The sequence below is a fragment of the Salminus brasiliensis genome, chromosome 6 (genome assembly GCF_030463535.1).
Source record: "Salminus brasiliensis chromosome 6, fSalBra1.hap2, whole genome shotgun sequence".
NCBI lineage: Eukaryota > Metazoa > Chordata > Actinopteri > Characiformes > Bryconidae > Salminus > Salminus brasiliensis.
Window position 1 is genome coordinate 16,919,562 of NC_132883.1, and position 20,460 is coordinate 16,940,021.

Consider the following 20,460-nt stretch of genomic DNA (forward strand, 5'->3'; position numbering starts at 1 on the left):
CTGTTATATAACACTGAGCTCCGGGCTTACAGTGTAACAGCCCTCTTATTAATACACACACATTAAAGAACACACCAATGCGGCTGAAACGTGGTCCATCAGAAACAAACACATCCAGAGAAAAAACAACAACACGAGAATGCAGTCGATTCATCTACCGCACGAAACCCAACAGTACATAGGTTTCCACACAGGACTAGCCATCACGGGTGAGAGGCTATGCTATGTGTACAGGCGACGCTAGCTTACCACGACCAACCCCCAGTAACGCCGTCTCTCTCCCACGCAGCAGACAGGCCCGTCCACAAGAAACAGCTAAATTAAACACTTTTTCTCGGTTCATATATGGTGTTAAATATATGGTATACGGTGCTAAATGAGGGCAGAGCCGCTTCGAAACCCGAGCATGCCTTTCTCTGTGTGGAGGGCGAATTTTTCTGGTCCACCTTAAATGCTGCACGGCTCCATTCTGGCGCCACAGGAGTCGTAAAGCATCAGCTGCACCATTTAAGGTGGACCGGAAATTTCGAGAGAAGGTGGAGAAAGCAACTCCAGCTTCATCTGTGAAGGGGCGAGTGGAGGGGCGAGTTGATTCTCTCCTGCCCTCCTCCCTCTACTTCTCCTCCTCCTCCTCCTCCTCCTCCTCCTGACCCCCCGCCCCCCCTCCACCCTCTCCACCGGGAAAGCGCCCGGATGCGAACAAGCAACAGTCAGGACAACATGGTCGCTTGACTGAAGGCTGCGTTTTCAGACGCGTGCTGGAATCTCAGCGCTCCCACTCAAACACTAGCTACCTCAGAAAACGAGGGGCTCTGTTTTCTGCCGAAGCTTTTTTTTTCCCGCTGGGCCGGGCGACCTCGCGGTTTTCGGACTAATTTCTCTCACACTGGTGAGTAACATGCTGCTCGTCGATTTTAAAAGAGCGTGTCTTTACGTTGGACCTTCGTGGACAGAGCGCTTCAGGAACTCGTGTTTTCTGTGAGGAATCTCGGCTGGGTTTGCTGTGGGATTTGGGGGAAACGTTAGCTAGCACCACATGCGATGTAGCTAAAGGCAGAACAGACGAGACGAGACGAGACGAGACAAGACACAGGGAAGAGGGAGCGGGGGAGCCCGTGTGATTTGGCTCCGCTCGAGCAGACAACGTGATTGCCTAGGTGTTTCTGGTAGAGAATGTGATTATATGAGAGGGTCTGGGGATCGGTTCGTCTCTGAGACTTCCCGTTGATTTGGAGGTGGTCGACATAAACAAGGTTACGCCAGGCTAACCGTTTTCATTTCATTAGCTAGCGTTACATGTACACTAACCGTTAGTGCACACCGTGCTGAGATGATTACAGTGGGCAGCGCACTCGCTGTCAGTCCAAGCTTTTATGAAGATAAGCCAGGGCTGGATCCCTTCCTAAAAACGACAGTTATCCCGTTTCTACGGGTTCGTTTGTGTGCACGGCTCTAACGGTTTTAACCGCCACACATTCCTTCTCTGTTGTCCAGTGCGTGGTGGTGAACGCGTGCGTGAAATTAGCGTGCGTGCCGTGTCACGCGACTCTCCAGCTCCAGTTGGAAACCGTAGCTTAGCGTACATAGCACTACATCCTCAGCGCGGACACAGCAGCGGTTGGTGCGACCTTACCGACGTTTTGAGGGCGACTTTCGGCTTTGGTTCGCTTTAACGGAGGCAGGGGGAACCTTAGGACGTATGGGAAGCTTTGGGTGTGAGTGCGCCTAGTCTTTAGTCGTTTTGAGGCAGGCTGTGTGGGTGCCGTTGTTGTGAACCTGTGGGAGAACTAGCCAGACGTCTTCCTCTGTTGTTGAACTCCCACACTGTCACACTAGATAGACTCAACACCGCACTACAGGAGCACTACACAACGCCTACACCAACCTTCCTCCGTCAGTCATTTAGACAGACAGACAGTCAGTCAGTCAGTGCTTCTCCTAAGGCTCTCCTCCCTCACACCACTGGACACAAACAAGCCGTCCCCCATGGAAACGTGTGCTAGCATGTGCTGGACTACCATGCCCCTGCTGCCGTGGTGCACATACCTGAATGAGAAGCACCCCAGGGCAGGCAGCTATTGTTTATATAGCAAAGCTTAGATAACAGCTTGGGTAGGTCTTGGCACACGCACAAAGAAGGCCAACAGTCAGGTCAACTCTAAAAACGCCCTTATTGGGACCTAATACAGTCACAAGATTCAGGCTTGAGTCGAGCACAGTTTATGTGCACCCACCGCACACTGGAAACCTTAAAGCCTTTGCGCGGCTGCCCCTTTTTTTTCCCCTGTCCCACACCTATTGCATGGGAAGGTCCAGTGCAGTCCAGTGCAGTGGTGAGTTATATGTCTAATAAAGGATGAGATGAGATGAGAGTTTTTCCACAATGTGGAAAGTGATTCATCGGCCACGCTCCCTGTTGCTCCTGCTCCGGCACTTTCCATAGACTTCCCCCTGTGCTTTGAATGCCACAGCTCCCTCCTAAGCCTTGTGTGTATCCCGGACAACACTCGTCTCCCAGGCTGGCCTTTTGAGAGAGGGCACGCTGCCCATTTGTCCGGCCTTTTGCCTCACTAAAAGAACAGTAAGTCATTGATATGTCGGAGGCGTTCTGGTACATACAGTCAGTGGCTTCACTCTGTCAAGGAGGCGTCATGTTATACAATAAGGGGGGGATTTATTTATTTATTTGTTTATTTTTAATAGCAACCAAATTGTTTTTTTCCGATGTCCACAAGAAGTTATTTACTTAGCTAGATAATGAGTCATAAAAATAACTCTGAAAACGGAAAATTGCTTTAAAAGGAAGAAAGGAAGCAGCTTCAGTGCTTTCTAGTGGTGGACTAGCAGACCTCCTGAGGGACAAAATACAAATACGTAGAAAACGAAGTGTCATACTGTCATTTTTGTTTTTACCTCATGCAGGTTTTTGTTTTTTTTAAGCAGTGTTTAGCTAATCATGAGCGGGTAAAAGGTCTTGAGTAATTATACAGTTATTACAGCCACATCTGTCAGCCATTCATTATTTACACTCTGCAGCTAATTCTAATGTGCCACATGCTGGTGTTCTCGTGATAGACAGAAAATGGTTTCTAATTTGAGGTTTTAAAGAAACAAAGCAGATAGGGCACGACCCAGTGTACTTCTACCACTAAGGGTGTGTCAGTAAGGGTAAATGAGATTGTTTACACGGCAGTGTGTTTCTCTTAACTTCACGTTGTAACATCTGGGTGGTTAAAAAGACTAGTCTCAGCCTGCTAGACATCACGCTGTTCCAGTCACCTCGCTAACTGAATTGTCCTGCACATACAAGTTTGTTTTGTCCTAGAGTGAGACAGGGAGGCACGTGTTCACGTGGCTTGGGGAATTTTGCATTTCACTGCGCTTTGAGTGGCAGGGAGTGGTGGAAGTCTTCAATCTGTGTGCGTAGGCTAAAGGACCAGCCTGCTTAGGCATGTACTCCCCATTTCTTAGGCTGAATAGACCTTCAGCAGGCCTCTTTGGATTAAAGAGGGACTACTCTCAGCCAGTGGGTAGGATCAAGAGTGATTTATTTTGCTGAATGGCCATGATTATATATCATCATGGCAATTTTCGGTGTGAATAGAATAAACACAGAAAACAGCAAGCTGTTGCTGAGTTTGGGGGACGTTACTAGAGTAGCAAGCAGATTAGCCTGCTGGTGCTGGCAGATGCCTGCGGAGAGAAGATTTTCACAGCAGACCTTCTCCTCCTAATCATAAACCACTGGAGGGCAGATGAAAAAGATCACACTTGAACCCAAGATCTTCCGTTCTTTGTGCACCGTTTATTACGATGGGTATCTACTCAAAAACCAGTTTTGAAACCTGTTAGACAGCAGCAGAACCACGCTGAAAAGTGAAGCATATAGAGGAAAGCGAATACTTGGCGCAACATATAGACAATGGCAGAAGATATGCTATTATCAAGCAGTAAGGCAGTTTTAATGACTCGGCCCGCTTTGTAAAGAATTTCACAAGAGCATAACACTGTTGATTTTAGATTGAGTACAAACACACGCATTGTTTAAGCTTAAATGCCGCTGTGTTTGTTTAGGCATTGGAGCTGTTCGGCCTTCACTTTGGCGGTCCTCCTCTCCTGCTGCGAACCATGAATGGGGAGTATCTGAAATGATCTTTTCTGTAAACCTCTTTCCCTGGCACTTAAAACCCCAGGTGCTCATTTATTTTCCACAGTATGTCCCAATGGAGGCAGTGAAGTGCTCTTCTAAAAATATCAAATTGCTGCCTGGAAGTGTAGCTTGATTAGAGCAGGGTGATAGGTGGGCACAAGAAGGACAGTATGTGGTGTTTGAGGGTATTTTTTTTTGTATATGTGTGTGTGTTCCCAGTAGAGTGTGTGTTGCACTCGAGAGTAGAGTATGTGCATGGACAGCTGGCTGGTCTTTCCTCTGGACAGCCTGTGACAGAACTATTTCCAGCCCCTTTGGGTCATGCTGCTGCTTTGGAAGATAACACCCTGCTGGCAGGGTAACAGTAGCCATTGGCAGACCTAGAGCCCAGTGGGAATGTCTGATTGCTGTAGTTTTTAATATGTTATTTGAGAAATACAACAAACATTCACAACAAAGAAAGGAATGACACTGTAAGTGGATTGTCAGTAGTTGGGGTATAGTTTTTGAAATTATGGAAGACATTCATTTAGCTGCACTAGAGAACTAAGTGAGCAGTCGCCCTTGAGTTACTAAGGATACTTTTTTTTGTGGTTTACTTTCCAGTTAACCTGACAGCTATTCATACTGACACATTGAATGCACTATTAATCTAATATGTGAGTGAGAAACTGTATGGGCCCATGTAGGGTTTAAAGATGTTACGGTTAGGCTTTATTTTCCCTTAAATAAAACAATATGATTGTATAATAACCATGATATTGATGGCCTGGTTAGATTTTGATCGCTCTACGGTGAGGCTTTGAGGCTGGGCTGTCTGTCAGATCAGTTCACACAGATGTGTCTTGCTGAAAGATGAGTGTGTCACGCTAAGTCATGTTGCCAAAATTGAGTTCAGTGGGCGGAACGTTTCAGCCAAAGCACTGGACCTACTGAAGGCTTGTGACAAAAAAAGGGTTTAGCGTAGGACGCAGTGGGCTATGTAGCTCATTGTCATTTTCTATTCCGGTCTCTGTTGGTCTTAGTGGCTTTGATGGTCCTAGTCCCTAAATCATCGACCCTGCCTGCCTAATCCTGACAAGCTTTGCCAGTGTTCTCCAAGTGTGACTAGACTTGCAAGTGTGTGTCACTTGTGCCAAACTTGTGCACCAATCAGTGCCATCCCGTAATTCTCATAGTGTGGTGAAGTGTAGCGGGAGTGTTTGGGCCAAGATTAGACTCTGAGGGATGCCAGATCTTACTTGAGACGACACTCCACCAGGGGTGTGCACGGGTAATTAATACTGACTTACGAGGGTCAGTTGTCAGTATTTGTATACCAACATTTTGGGGGGGGGGTTTGCTTCACGAGATGTCAGGGAGGCTTTAAAAATTCAGTGACATGGCGATTTTATGTTCAGTACAAAATAATGAGGTGTCATGATGCGCAAAATTCGGAATTTGATTCAGTACGATGGACAGTTGGGTCTTGATTCGATTAATCTTTTTTTTTATACAGCAAAAATAAGGAAATGAAAATGTTCCTTGACATGTTGACATTAATGTTTTCACTTTTAGAGCATTCAACATTGTGGAAAGCACAATATTTAAAACAGTACTTTATGTTTAAAATGTTATGTAGTGCCTTGATCTGATGCTATAGCCACAAGCTAATATGTTGTCCAAAGCTAATACACTAGCCACAAGCTAACCTGCTACAGTATTATAAAATTATACAATGCACAAGATAACGATGCTTTGCCGCGCCACCAGCACACTGTGTGAGCACACTTTCAGAACGAAGGAGCAGGTACTGAGACTGCTCCTAAGTTTCAGTCTGCAGTTCCTCTCATCTGTGACTCCTTTCTCTAACACCCTGTTTCAGCACCACCAGGTGATGTGGTAGCACCACAGAGAAGCTGCTTAAACCTGAGATGATAACAAGGGTTTTTCTTCCTAAGCCTCTTTCAGACGTGCACGGTACCCCAGAACTTTTCTGCACATTACCCCGAGGGGCCGTATGTGTGAACGCAAATGTCCAGGTCAGTTGTACTGGATGTTACCCGCACTTCACTATCCTGTCATCCCCCAGTACTGTCTGAGTGAGCCCATGTGTGAATAGAGCAGGTAATTCTCCAGAGAATTCACAGTGGGTGTTTTGATAACATCATTGTGGATGAGTCGATATCCTTGTTCGCCATCTTAGATGTGCTGTAAACAAAACAATGGTGTTTCTGCAGCGTACTTTTTGCACCCTGCGGTGCCTCCTGCACACGCTACACAGGTGCCGGCACTTGCCTACTTCATGCAGAACATTTTCCTGTAGCTTCCTCAAGCTGTATGCTACATGTGTGAAAGGTATGATTCTCTGGACATTTTCCAGAGGTCATATTTGAAAACTGCTTAAGAAATCTGTTTGGTGTTGTTTTGCAGAGATGTTCCGATGCCGTTTTGTTGCTCCTGATGCAATCTGAGTACCTTAATGCTGAGTATTGGTTGATGCTGATCCTGTTCTGTAAATAATACAGCCATACAATTTAGGTAGGATGTGATCACATTGTTTTAGTAGACAGTTCACATACTGTGACATTCTAGACTCGTTTATTATTTAAAATAACCATTTTGAGTGGAGTGACTTTCCTGATCTTCATCATTCGCCTTACAGATACTTTAAAAAGCTACAGTAAAATCACTTCATGTGTGTCGAGTGGTACACACTCTGAACTGATCTGTGTTTGTTGTTTGTCAAGGTCACTTTCCGTAACGTGCGTGTTAGTCTGTCCCTCTTGGTTTTGAACTGGTTTAAAACCAAGGAAAGGCTCACAGTACTCCTGCTGGTCAAACACAATCCCCGTAATAGTTTAGTTTCTGACCTGCCACAGTAGAGACATGGCGAGAATGTATTCCCGTGCATGGTTTTGGCGGCATGGGCAGAAAACGACGGGAAATAGAAAAACGTCTGGAGGAAAAGTGTCTCAAACGCAGTCAAAGCACTGGAACAACAGATATTGTGTGAAGGTTTCATGTTCCACTGTAAAATAGTTACACACTGCAGACTCTGAACTGTTTTGTTACCTTCTGAAAAACGCTCTTCATTGTGTCAGGCTGTGAATAATGGACTGTTAATGGTCCCCACAGGACGCTCTGCTAGAACAAAGCGACAACAAAGGATCAGAACTGAATCAGGTTTGAAATAGCCGATACCTGATCGTTTAAAATGAGCCATTCCATGAGTGGAAAACTGCAGGATGACTTTCTGTTCAACAAGTGCTTCTACAGAATCCTCAAAAGCCAGAAATGGACATGGGCTACACATTAAAATAAAGCATGATAAAAGGAAAACTAAGAATATGATATGAATATGATTAATTCTGGCAATAACAATAGACATAGACAATTGTAGTTCACTACTACTGTTGTTAATTGGTTCAAATTTAGAGGACAATGGAAATCCAATGTAGACAAACTCTGTAATGGACCACTGCATTACACTTCCATATTGCTCCCAATATGTATAATTATATTCATACACACAACTTCTTATAATTTATTTGTTATAATATTATATGTTTGTATGTAGTACGTATTTCCTATCTGTCTTTTTAGACCAGAGTCAGCAAAGACATTTTCTCTTGGTACAGCCTTGACGTACAGACTGACAGGACAAATTCTCTGCTCTCTGTTTAGAGTAACACACTAACAGGAGGTAACAGGAGTTGGTGACCTCTCATATGACAAGGACACCTGTTAAGATACAACTATGGTTAGGTGGACTGAGCGTGTGTGACCTTTCACATTGCTGTGCAAAGCCGTTTTGGTCTCCATCACTGCTGGAGGTTTCAGGAGTCGTGTTTATTACAGCGGACGTCTATGTTGCTCCTTCACCGTAATGTTCATGCTGTGAAACGGGAGCTCTTTTCGAGGAAGCCTTTGTCAGGAGAGGAGTTAAAGCCAAAAGATCTGTTGGTCACAAGACCTGCGTTTTGTAAACTCTCACAAAACCACGTGAGGAGAATAGCTAAGCCAGACAACCAACCCACACCTTATTTGGATCCACTGCTGTATGTCAAATAGGACACTGTCATCCACATTAAAATCAGAGGCTTTTAAAGTACTAATATAACTGTATGATTGTTCATTTGGAAGATGATGTTTCATGGGTAGATTTAGGTTTTTAAAAATGTATTAAAAAATATTTAAAGGTCATTATTTTCCGCATGGACAGCATCTAACACTGCTAGCGACATCCAGTGGTTCTGTTCTTCCAGTTGGTTGAAAACCATAGTCTTACTAAAGTGGTGCTTTGGCACCTACCTCCTGGACAAGCTGGTACATTTTACTCTCAGCCAGAGGGATCTCATTTAAGCCCATAATTAGGTGTGATCTTCTGTATTGTGTACATTTCTGAACCAACCATAGCTTAGGAGAATTAGGGACAAAGTGGAAAAATGTGTGGGACATGAAACAGCAGTTTTCAATCATGTTTTTTGACAGTACCTGTTATGGAATCAATGCACATTTGGACAGTAAAGACACAAAATAATGGCAATGGCAACTACTTATTTGATCATCCTAATTATAACAAATTGTGTTGTGTATGAAATGTGTAGATTAAATAAGCCATGAAGCCACCTGTCCGTCTACTCAAAGAATCACACAGCCACATGTAAACTTACTAAATGAGTTTGGTCTCATACGTGTCATTAAGTGAGTTTCTGGAAAGCATGTTCCTCAAAACTTCCTTTTTTGGAATGTCCTGTGAGTCACAGGCAGTGAATCAGCGTGAATGATGTGTCCCTGAATCGCTGCTGACAGAGTCTGATGGCCTGTCACTACCATGCCTGCTTTGACAGCCAATGTCAGAAGGACTGTTCTGATCACTGTGGCGATCAACACTGGCAGCAGCTGCAGCAGCGAGTGGACGGTTGGTTGTATTCTGGAGGTTTTGTTATTTTAGGAAGAACGTAAGATAAATGACCCGAGGACGACTTGGGTCAGCTTGAGGGTTCCAGCCATGCCTCAAGCAACACGGTTGTGGACTGCGTGATCTGCTGGCGAGAGGAAATCTCCCAGTTCATGTCCTGGCAGTTGTTTTGGTTCGGAGGGTTCAGAGGAGAAGAGGTGGGATGTGAGGGAGGGCGCACATGATAATGATATCATCCCAGTGAAAGCAGCAATTGTTCCCAGCACTGAAAGAGAGTGAGTGAGAGGGGAGTGCACTAGCGTAACTCTAATGAAATTCGAATCTGACGGAATTGGCCTGTTTTGAGAAGATGGATGTCTGTGGTGTGGTGGGCTTTGTTTGTTGTTCAGATCTGTTCCCAGTATCTGTTTGCTAAGTTCACTGAGGCACAGTTATGCTGTGGCTTTCCTGTTTCCCATGTTTTCGTTTCCTGCAAATAATGCCACACCGTGTCGCTAATCTGCTTAATCAGTCATGCCAAGAGAGTTCAGAGTTATGCTCACGTATTGTGTGCCCAAGTCATTTACCCCTCATTGTGCTGTGCATGGAAAAATCCAATACTCCAGTGTCCTCAAAGGATCAGGCATTTCATAATGGGTATAAATGCTTTTTTTCCCTTTTTCTTTCTGTCATTGTTTTGTGGTGGTGCATTCAAGGAGAGACGTAATGCGGTGTCGGCACTGTAAACACCAGTGAATGTCCTTGGTGTGCCTACATGCCTTTCCTGCTTTGAAGATTTGCATGCTCCCACCCCCTCTAGCGAGCATCTCTCTCTCAGTGGCTTACTCATAATCATCGCCCTTTCTTCCCGTGTGGAAAAATCCAATCGGAGGCGCTGCCTCCCTCAAACGCCACAGGATTGGCTGGCCTGCGTGTGATGCTGATGCCTTCATTGAAGAGGCAGTCTAGACTGCAGTGACAGGCTGTTCACGAGGAGGGAGCTGCAGTATCCTGCATCGCATCCAACTCTCAACCTGGCGGTTTTGTATTCTCGAAGTGCCTCGTTCTCTCCCCTGCTGAACAGCTTCTTGCGGAATTGCTGTTCGTCCTGATTCAGGGTCCCTTTGTCCTTGTCATTGGTACATCGCATCGTGCCATTGTAGTTTTTCTTCACAGCTCACATTTCGTCCCATCTATTCACCCAGTCTCTCATTTTCCACCCCCCCCCTTTCCCTTTCCAAAAAAGGGTCTCTGGTTTTCTTAGTACTGCATAGTGTGAAGGTGAGTAGTGCGGATCACAGTTTGCGTTCAGTCCAACAGCAGTTTTCTTTCTTTTTGCACTCACCTCTTCTTTCAGTCCTTCAGTTTCCTCTCCGTATAATGCAACAGGTTCTGTTTGCTGTCTGCATGTGAGTGGACATATGTAAAAGGGATGAGTGGGTGTATGTGCATGTGTGCTGTTATAATGTGATTATAGTCCGGGTGTCTGAAAAAGACGTCTGTCCAGTTTGACTGTAACTACAGTGTTAACAGAAAGCACGGCTTTGCAGAAATAGTGACAGTAATACTCGTTATTTGTATTTGGCTTTTTTCTTTAAACCCACTTTGTATTTGTTCCTTTTTCACTGTAATATTTCTATGTTAAAGTCCTAATATTGCAGCATTTTGTGTTCTGAGGTGGCTATTGGTGGTAAATTCCAATAGGTTAATTAAATTAGATTTTAGGTTTGTATTTAACCTCTCCAAAGTGTGTAGACTGTATAAAGACTCCTAGTGCCCTGGGTGTAATTCTCTAGGGTGGAGGGTGCATTGTTGTGTATGTGTGTTGTTTAAGCTTTGTAACTAAGGAATCTGTACAACTCTTGTGACTCTGTTCAGTTATGCTGAGAATCTTACTGAGGAGCCGTCTCACACGGTTCACTCTGAGCTCAGGTCATCTTAAACAGTCATTCTGTGACCTCTGTTGTCACCTCTGCCTGAACTCCACCCAGAGATGCCGTCTATAGGAAGTGCTTTGTCAGGTTATTGATATTGCACATTCTGTGACTGCATCTGACGTCTCGTGGCCTTGCTTGGCCAACCTGTTCTGACATTCGGAGGTGCAGTAGCTACTGCACACTGTGTTCTTGGAGGCACTGAGGCAGAAGTCTTTGAGATGAGGTGAATTGGAAAAATGTAGAATTCTCTCAGTTCTTGCAAAGAATGAGGAGTCCTGGAAGAAATGAACACACGATTCAGGGAGGCTACTGGTTTAAAGAAGCAGCAATCCAGAGGATAGCCGAAGGTAGTGCTTGCCAAAAGACCTGAAATTCAGAAAAGCAATTCCAGATTCAAATCATGCCAGGAGTATTCGGTGTCATCAAACTGTAGGTGATTGTGGTTGTATTTAGATTCTCATCTGTTCCTAATGGGGTTGATTGACATAAATGTTAGAAAATGTGGGCTGACGTGGTCTTTCATGTGACCTTGTATGGCCAGGCCTGCATATAAGAATGATAAGAAATACAAAAATGTTGTCCTATTTGTTGGGTTATTAGTATTTGTAGATGAAAGACACTATAATTTCATATCAAAAATCATACAGTTTTTGTTCTGGCTGAAAACCAATGTAGTTGCATTGTTGGATTGGCAGCCCAACTAATACATTGACTTTGCTCTGTTATTGTCCATGTTTTGTTTTCGCCAACTAATAGCATCATTTGCATGCAAATTGTTTTGCGCCTAATCAGGGATCAGGTAGTACCTGGTTCTAATGATTTATTCCAGAAAGGCACTAAAGGCATGCAGAGAGTGTTAAAATGGCAGGCCTGTTGGGAGTTTGAATCACTATAAATCCACTTCTGCTTGCAGGTAAACTGTTTATCCCATTAAGAGCAGTGGTCCACGTTTGGCATCAAGCCATATTTTACCTTGATACCAAAACGAAGCGTCATAAAACACAAACTGTCATAAAATGTCATATTGACTGTGCAGGATAATTACTTTCCATTAAAAAAGTGTATTTGCCAGTTCTTACATTAACATTTTTTTTTTGTTTTTTTTTGGTAAACAACCCCTGCAGTACCACTGCAGTCTTATCACTTGAAGGAGTGCAGAGCAACTGTGGATCCCTCCTGATATACAAAACCGACTTGGGTTCATTTAGCCATTGTTGATCATACTGCATACTGTATTTACTGTATTGTAGCCTTGAATGTGGTCATATACTGCATCCAGGAACTTGGTAATACCCAACCCTGGTGCCATTGTGAAAGACCCCTTTGTTACATTTGTCAAGGCGTTGCGAACTAAACTGCACAGGCTACTTGTGACTCACAGTTGTTTCGTTCACTGCATTGTTTCTTTATGGATGAGCTGTTTTGATGACTCTGCTGTATGTACATGAAGAATGTCACAGGGCTGTCCAATCCTTTCAAAACACGCTCGGTATAAGGACGTCGGCCCACCACGTGATGTTTATACAGTTCCTGTAACTCACCTGACTCAAACACTCAGTTAGTTAATGCCAGGAGAATGTGTTAGTCTGGCCCTCATGCTGTTTACATTTAATTCCCTTTAAACAAAAGGCTTAGTGGCTTTGAAGTATATGTGGTAGTAAGTCCCAAAGTTAACATCAATAAGCAATCAGTGCTGTATCCCGCGCACATGTGTCTGTGTTCATTCATGATGGGATTAAAATAATACTGAAATGAAATCTGAATATGTCCTTGATTCGCAGACCACTCAGGTACACCAAGAACTAGGCCATGTGGTTTTCAGTGTCCTTCCATTCTTTTAGCCCTGCGGCCTTTCAGGTCTGCGCTCATACCTTGTGGTTTCTTATTAACACGGCTCTGCCATTGTTTTCACGCAGGGGATATTAGGAACAGGCTACTAATGTTATCTGTTGCAGTGTAGAAATGTAAGCATGTGCCTCAGTATTCACAGTAGTGAAAGTAATCAGGAACTGCTGCAGATCATGCATTATTTAAATGAGCTGATAGTATTTCACAGTAATATTAATGTTAATATTAATGTTGGTGGCATTGTGCTTTATCGAAAATGGAAGTTGCAGTATTGTTTTACAGAGCGTGGCTATTAATCACAAAGTGTGAGTAGAATGACTTATGTAAGAGCACTTGGTTAGTTCATGAGAAGAGTTCACATGATCCTTCTCTTAGGGGCCTTTTAAAAGGCTGATTCTAATCAGATTAGTTCTCATAGGCTCTTCCAAGCCAATGTAAGTGACCATTACAAAGTGCAAAAGCCTAAATTGGACTTGACCAATTTACCTTCAAAAACTGACAGTACAGTCTGGAGTAGGCTAATAAAGTCTATCGCTTAAACCATCCAACCAAACCAAACTAAACCAAAGTTCCAACCTTAGTTGAAACAGTCCTTGTGAACGCGAGCATGGCAATAAGGAGGGGTAGGTCTAAACTGTGGTAGGCTGAGTAGGAGAGATGTAAATGAGTTGGTTCTTGTTACTTGAGAGAAACCGAGGATTTAAAAATGAGCTGTATATAGATTGTATGGACTGGGGAGAGAAAAGTAGTGTGTGTGTGTGTGTGTGTGTGTGTGTGTGTGTGTGTGTGTGTTAACTATATATTAGGGCTTTCAAAGTTAACGTGATAACGCACTCTCAATTTAACGCAATTTTTAAAAAATTGTGCCGTTAACGCAAATTCTATTTGGCCCTGCGAATCATCCATAGTGCATGTTGAGACTTGACTGTGTGCAGCATTTCTCATTAAAAGTAGAGGAGTATATGAGTGATGGAGAAAGGTCTATTAAACGGGAAGTTTCATTTCAATCCCTGATGGCTCACTGAACAAAAGGCTGCAGTTATTGTCAGGCTGAGTTTAGCTATCACCGGAGTACATCCCGCCTGAAATACCTATAGTCAACAGGATTCACAAGCTATATGAAACAGAGAAGGCAAAACTAGCTCAGCATTTGGAACTCACAGCCACTGTTGCTCTTACAGGTGATTATTGGACATCACTAAAATAAAAACATAAAATTTGATTGGCAGAGGTTGCGGATCAGTAAGCAAGGAACTCAGCCAGTGAAGCTGACTTTGTGAAAGTGAGGTAGCACACATTTGCATCTTATTTTATAAACAAAATGTGTTTCTGTGATCTGTTGATGTTTACAATGCAATGCATTCAGTGGACTGATACTGATATTTTTCATATACATATCTGTTGTCATGCTGTAGATGCAGTAACATGCAGAAATTTTAGTGTAGGCACCCAGCGCCATCTAAAAATTGTTGCCTTGGGTACAAAGGCTATGTCAGTAAATATTGCTTATAAATATCAGTCACATTTAAACACTGTCTCTAATGCTGATATGATTCTTAGATACTTCTATAGTACTTTTGCGACAAAGCAAGGGTCGAACAGCAAGTATCCGCATCAATTGCTATCAAATGCATGTGAACCTAAACTTGAAGCTCAAAGATTTTTCTGCATTTTGTAATGTTTAATTCCACTTCTGATTCTGAATTGGTTGATTTTGGCATTATTATGTTGATCCAAGCACATGTTGCCTCATTAAGCCTCATCAATAAATCATAGAGGTCTGATACACTAAATACCACTCAGTACCCCTGTTGTGTGCAATCAGGCCTTTCCATAAACATGATCAGATTGCAGCTAGCACATAGTGGCCCATTTACAGACCTCCCATGTTCCAGTGACTCTGACCCACTAAGGATCTTAGCCTGTAGAACTGAGGAAAGCAGGAAGCAGTACAAGTGTAAGCGGGTATTAGGGACTGCCACTGTGCAGTATTGCTTAGGCTGGATAACGACTGGACGTACTGCGGTGACTTGAGTTCGAATGCCGACTCTGAAACCCTGCCAGGAAGCCAGGTTAAGATGTGAATGACGTGAAGTCCATTATAATACAGTTTGGCTTTATATGTTCATATAGTGTGTATCGTCTTATCCAAATCTTGATGTGACCGTACTCTAGCTGTTTTCGTGAAAAACATGGTTAAAATCCTGTATAATTATTGGGCTCATGCTGCAATAGCTGTCATTTTAAATTTCTGTCTGCCTCTTTCTGATCTTTAGCTTTTCTCCCACCTGTTGCTCCAACTTTCTTGCCCTTTGCTCTCCCGCAGGCTTTTGGCTAGATAATACAGTCTCCTACACGAATGAGAGTATGCCCTGCAATTATTTCTTTCTTTCTTGTTTTGACAGCTGAAGACTTCTCAGTGGACAGGACACGCAGAGGGCCAAAGAATGGAATGCTCTCTCCTGCCTACATTGCTCACGGCTCCAAAGACTGAGGTTAAACGGCTTAGTTAGCAGTGTGCCTCTCCCCCTAGAACTTGCACAGCCAGGGGAAGAAGAGTGACAAACAAAAGAGAAGGGGAATTTTTACCTTAAAAAATAAAAAAGCACAGCACCTTAGTTCCCTTAGTTTAGACGTTCGGAGTTATTTATTTTTGGATTGAGTTCTGAACCTGTTCGAGAACAAACGGCAAGATGGATTTAGAGCCGTACCTATGGATGGTTGTACTTGGCTTCATCATCGCCTTCATCCTGGCGTTTTCTGTGGGAGCCAATGACGTGGCAAACTCGTTTGGCACGGCAGTGGGCTCGGGGGTGGTCACGCTGCGCCAGGCCTGCATCCTGGCCTCCATTTTTGAAACCCTAGGCTCCATGCTACTCGGGGCCAAAGTGGGTGAAACCATTCGGAAGGGGATTATAGACGTCAGCTTGTACAATGAGACCGTGCCCATATTAATGGCAGGAGAGGTCAGCGCCATGGTCGGTAAGTGATGGCTCCATTCAGATTCAGTGTGAAATCACCTAAAACTATGAATTGGACTGTTTGTTGTTTTTTCTTTTTCCTTTTCATTGTGCACTTTCAAATACTCTCTGGAGGAGTAAACATATGGTCACATGTTTGTGGGCTGACTGGTGCTCTGTTTAGATTCCAGAGTTACCAACTAAGATCTTTTGTTTTCTCAGAGAAAACAGGGTAATAAATCCTAGAGTAAACGTGTTTGTTAGAGAACACGGCACAGTTCTTTCAGGTTCATTTCCTTCTGAATTATTCATGTTTCAGAGCTTTTAAATGTTTCTAAAAAACAAGGTGAACCATGTTACGGGGGGATTCCCTGCCTGGTTGGGCTCATATTTTCTCCTCTCTCAGGGTCTGCGGTTTGGCAGCTTATTGCCTCGTTTCTGAAATTGCCCATTTCTGGAACTCATTGTATCGTGGGATCTACTATTGGCTTCTCTATGGTGGCTATTGGCACTCAGGGAGTACAGTGGATGCAGCTGGTGAAAATTGGTATGAATCACATTGACTGTTGTTAATATTCATGGTTATTTAGGCTTTTAAAAATGATATCTAATACACTAAAATAATTGTTAAATTATTACAAATATAACATTTTTATTTATAATATTTATTATTATAAAATATTGGATATCCAGTGAATATCTGCTATCTACTATATGTTTTGTGTGTTATTGTACTAAAACTAAAACTTTTATTATTGTTATTTAATGATATTTCATTTTAGCGTTTGTATTGTCTGTAACTGAATTGTGTATACTATTATGTTTATCTGTATATGACAGAGTTGTCTGTTTGCTTTAGTTGCATCCTGGTTCATATCCCCTCTGCTGTCAGGCCTTATGTCTGGCCTACTCTTCTTCATCATCAGATATTGCATTCTTAACAAGGTGAGTTTAGAGTCACAGCTTTGCCATTGCACACACTTTACATCAGAATTATTATTCTAGGTCTGTACTTCTCAGAGTGCTCTTTTGACATGCAGGCGTTCTGTCTCTTAATGAAAAGATTCTTTAACAGTGTAAATTCCCTCTAGGCCCATTGTCTCTGTTCTATATCTGCAATATTTTCTGCACAGCCTTCAGAATGCTTAATGCACATAGAAGTGTGATAGCTTATCTATGCCTTTTTTATTTCGGTAGCTCTTTAGAATGTACTCGAGAGCAGCCAGACATTTTGTCTGTCATAGGTCTGGCCCATGTTAGACAGGAATCTTCTGTTTGAGTGTACTTATGAGAGAGACTGGAAGCAAGTGGTTTGTGGAACTGCACTGCATGGCAGAAAATCACTTTGTCTGGAGTGTTAATGATGTTTGTTCTAACTCTGATTCTGGTGTAATTAACCAACTCCAAAATTTTGTTAAGTTAATGTTCTGATGTCTGAATTGTTTGCACCTTTTCATGCTTTGCATTGTTTAGTCATATCACTTGCCCTGTGGCTTATTTGCCTTTTCCAGTTATATTGAGTTACAGCAGTAAAAAAGTAAGTAAATTAGACTTGTAGATGAATCCGCCTCCAGTTTGCAACATTTTGCTTTGTAAGTCAGTGTTGAGCAATGCTTGGAGTTTTTCTCTCTTGTTGTAGGATGATCCTGTTCCAAATGGCCTTCGTGCTTTGCCCCTGTTCTATGCTTCTACTATTGGCATCAACACTTTCTCCATTATGTACACGGGAGCTCCATGTGAGTCATCATTCTCTTAAAGGAACAGTAGTTTAAAAAAACAACAACACCACCACATATTTTATTGTGTGTGTGTGTGTGTGTGTGTGTGTGTGTGTGTGTATAAACATTATATTATTCATAAAATGAATGAAAACACAAGCTTACAGGCCTCATAATTAAATTGTAATGCCAAAACTGACCCATTTGATGAAAGACCACCTGTAAAAGTGAATGTTGTTACTTGGCAGTGCAAAATGGGATTATGATTCAATATATTGCAATATTTTGAGATACAGTAAGCAAGACAATATGTTGTTGATTTATTTAGTTTATTTTTAGATTTTAGAAAAACTGTAATGGTATAAAAAACTGTTGATAAATGCATAATATCAAAAAAAAAGTTTTATATTTTTTTATACAGTCAAAACTGTGGGATCTGAAGACTGCTAACTAGCGGTCGTGGTGTAAACACAACGCCAGTGTTTACATGTAAACTATTAATTAAAATCGAGTTCAGGTTTTTGAGAATCAATACTGTATTGCAAAATTTCACAATACTTGATATATTGTGGTTTTCTTACACCCCTAGTTTGTATCTGAACTCTGTGCTTTTGCAGTGCTTGGTCTGGAGATGCTCCCAGTGTGGGCCATAGCTCTCATCACTCTGGCAGGGTCTCTGGTGTGTGCTGCGCTGGTCTGGATCGTTGTGTGCCCCTGGATGAGAAGGAAAATAGCAAGTACGTTCCCTATGTTTTAATCACCAAAGCAAAAGCAGGCTAGTTCCAGTAGTTTTTAATGCTAGGCTGTCCTTTTGCTGGCTCTTTCCTCTTTGCCTGCCTCTGCAGAATGATGGTTTGATTGTTTGCAGCTCTATCATTAAACACATTTGCAAAGCCACAAGTCAAGCGACATAATGGTCCGGCTATTATGAACGGGTTATTATTCCTGATCTAGCTTTCGGAAAACCACAGAGCTTTGACTCAGCATGCCGCATCTTCGACAGCTCAGGAGGATGGAGGATTTGCTTAACATCTGTTGCTCCACCGGGGTGCCGTGCAGTGGAGTGTCCATCTTTCGCTGGCTGTGACTTATGGCCCCATGTTGATGCTTAACCAGTGCCGAGAGGATCACAAAGCAAATAAACTCTGAAGCTGTTTATTTGGAAGTCTTACTGTTTTCTGAGTTTCAGTGAGTCGCATGGATCTTGCTGTATGGTCGCAGGGTTTTTTTGGGGTTTTTTTTTTTTTTTTTGGCATTGCAAGTGATGGCACGGGGAATGTTGTGCTTTGGCTGCAGCTGTTAGATGGCTGGGATCAATAATGCATTGAGTTCACTAGTAAAATTTTGTGTTTTCAATACACTGCTGTCACTGACATGACTTTTGTTTGTTAGAGGATGTTGCATTGTCCGTTACTTCAAAGTTTTAGTACATAATGCCACCTACCACATTAAAATTATGGTCGTCATGCACTGAACCGAAATGAAATTTCTTCTGCATCGATCCTGAATGAAATTAGCATTCGTGATCTGCCCATTTCATGACTACTATATCAAATACTGCCTATAAAGAGGGAAAAAGACCATTGCATATCTCTCCTTCGGCTTGTAATTATGGCCACTTTATTTGAGAAGTAGACTTGTAATCTAATGGACATTGTGGCTTCATTTGTAAGGATTATCCTTGTTTAATGGGATTATGCTTGTTTGATGTATACAGAGCAGTAGAAATGAATCCTTGCTTTTTCACCTTTCTGACACACACGCAAATGTTCTTGAGCACTCCATGCACTCCTTCCCAAAGCCTGCTTACAGCCTTGTCTTTACTCAGCACATCACATCCTTGGTTAGGGCTGAGGAATGCTGAGGTCTTTTGTTCATCATTTTCCTTTCATCCATGTCCAGGTCAGCTGAAAAAAGAGCATGTTCTCTCGCGCATCTCTGACGAGAGTCTAGATAAAATCCCAGAGGAGGAAGAGGAGGCTCCAGTGTTTAAAGAGCTTCCTGGGGCTAAAGGCAACGATGATGCTGAACTACCCCTAACCGGAGAATCCACTGGGGAGTTGAACAGCCTGGCCAATGGAGGCACTGTCCTGCCTAATGGCAGGGTGTATGGTGAGTTTGGGAGTGTTTTCCATACAGAAAGTTGTTAACTTAACCCCCTTCTGGTGTGTCTAAGAGTGCAATAGTTATTTTTATTGGAAACTTATATCTCACAGTAGGAACATGTTCATGTTACATTAAAGAAAATGCAGAAGAAACATTTAATGAAAATATTTATGAAAGCCCACTTGCATTTTATATCCATATTTAGTTACCTGAACTTTGGCTTATTGTATCACATCAGGACGCACACACTCTATGACCAATGGATGCCTAAAGTCGCCGTTGTCCAACGGAAGCTTCAGCTTTGACGGACATGTTCGCAGCGACGGCCAGGTATACCACACTGTGCATAAGGACTCTGGGCTCTACAAAGATTTGCTGCACAAGATCCACGTGGGCCGCCTAGAGGACGAACGTGCCAGCTCACGGCCTGACAACAACTACCGAGTCCTACGCCGCAACAACAGTTACACATGCTATACAGCAGCCATCTGTGGCATGCCCGTTCAGCCTTTGATGCGCTCCGAGTCCACCGCTTCACCACCTGAGGACAGCGAGAAGCTGGTGGGTGACAGCGTCTTCTATTCTAAGAAGCGCCTGCGCTACGACAGCTACTCTAGCTACTGCAATGCAGTGGCCGAGGCAGAGATCGAAGCAGAGGAGGGTGGAGTGGACGTGAAGCTAGGTGCAGAGAAATGTGAGCCAACACCAGCTGCTGGAGGGGCACTGGAGGACTGTGCTGATGAGGATAAGGAAGAGAGGGACAATCCCCAGGTCTTCCTGCTCTTCCATTTCCTTCAGATCCTCACTGCCTGCTTCGGCTCCTTTGCACATGGTGGCAATGATGTCAGGTAGGCCATTT

General features: G+C 43.1%; 1 protein-coding gene across 4 annotated transcripts in view; it reads left to right on the forward strand.

Moving 5' to 3' along the window:
* The first annotated feature begins 679 nt into the window (after positions 1–679).
* slc20a2 (solute carrier family 20 member 2) overlaps positions 680–20,460 on the forward strand; it is a 31,980-nt gene continuing 12,199 nt past the window's right edge. For 2 of the 4 annotated variants that reach the window (XM_072681859.1, XM_072681860.1), the window contains exons 1-8: positions 680–889; positions 15,223–15,799; positions 16,184–16,324; positions 16,637–16,722; positions 17,417–17,513; positions 18,113–18,232; positions 19,398–19,607; positions 19,840–20,449. In XM_072681859.1, coding sequence (XP_072537960.1) covers positions 15,511–15,799; positions 16,184–16,324; positions 16,637–16,722; positions 17,417–17,513; positions 18,113–18,232; positions 19,398–19,607; positions 19,840–20,449 — 1,553 coding nt within the window. In that variant the 5' untranslated portion in view covers positions 680–889; positions 15,223–15,510. Of the gene's footprint in view, positions 890–10,050; positions 10,314–15,222; positions 15,800–16,183; positions 16,325–16,636; positions 16,723–17,416; positions 17,514–18,112; positions 18,233–19,397; positions 19,608–19,839; positions 20,450–20,460 lie in introns of those variants that run through there. The other 2 variants (XM_072681857.1, XM_072681858.1) reach the window with 2 other exon arrangements.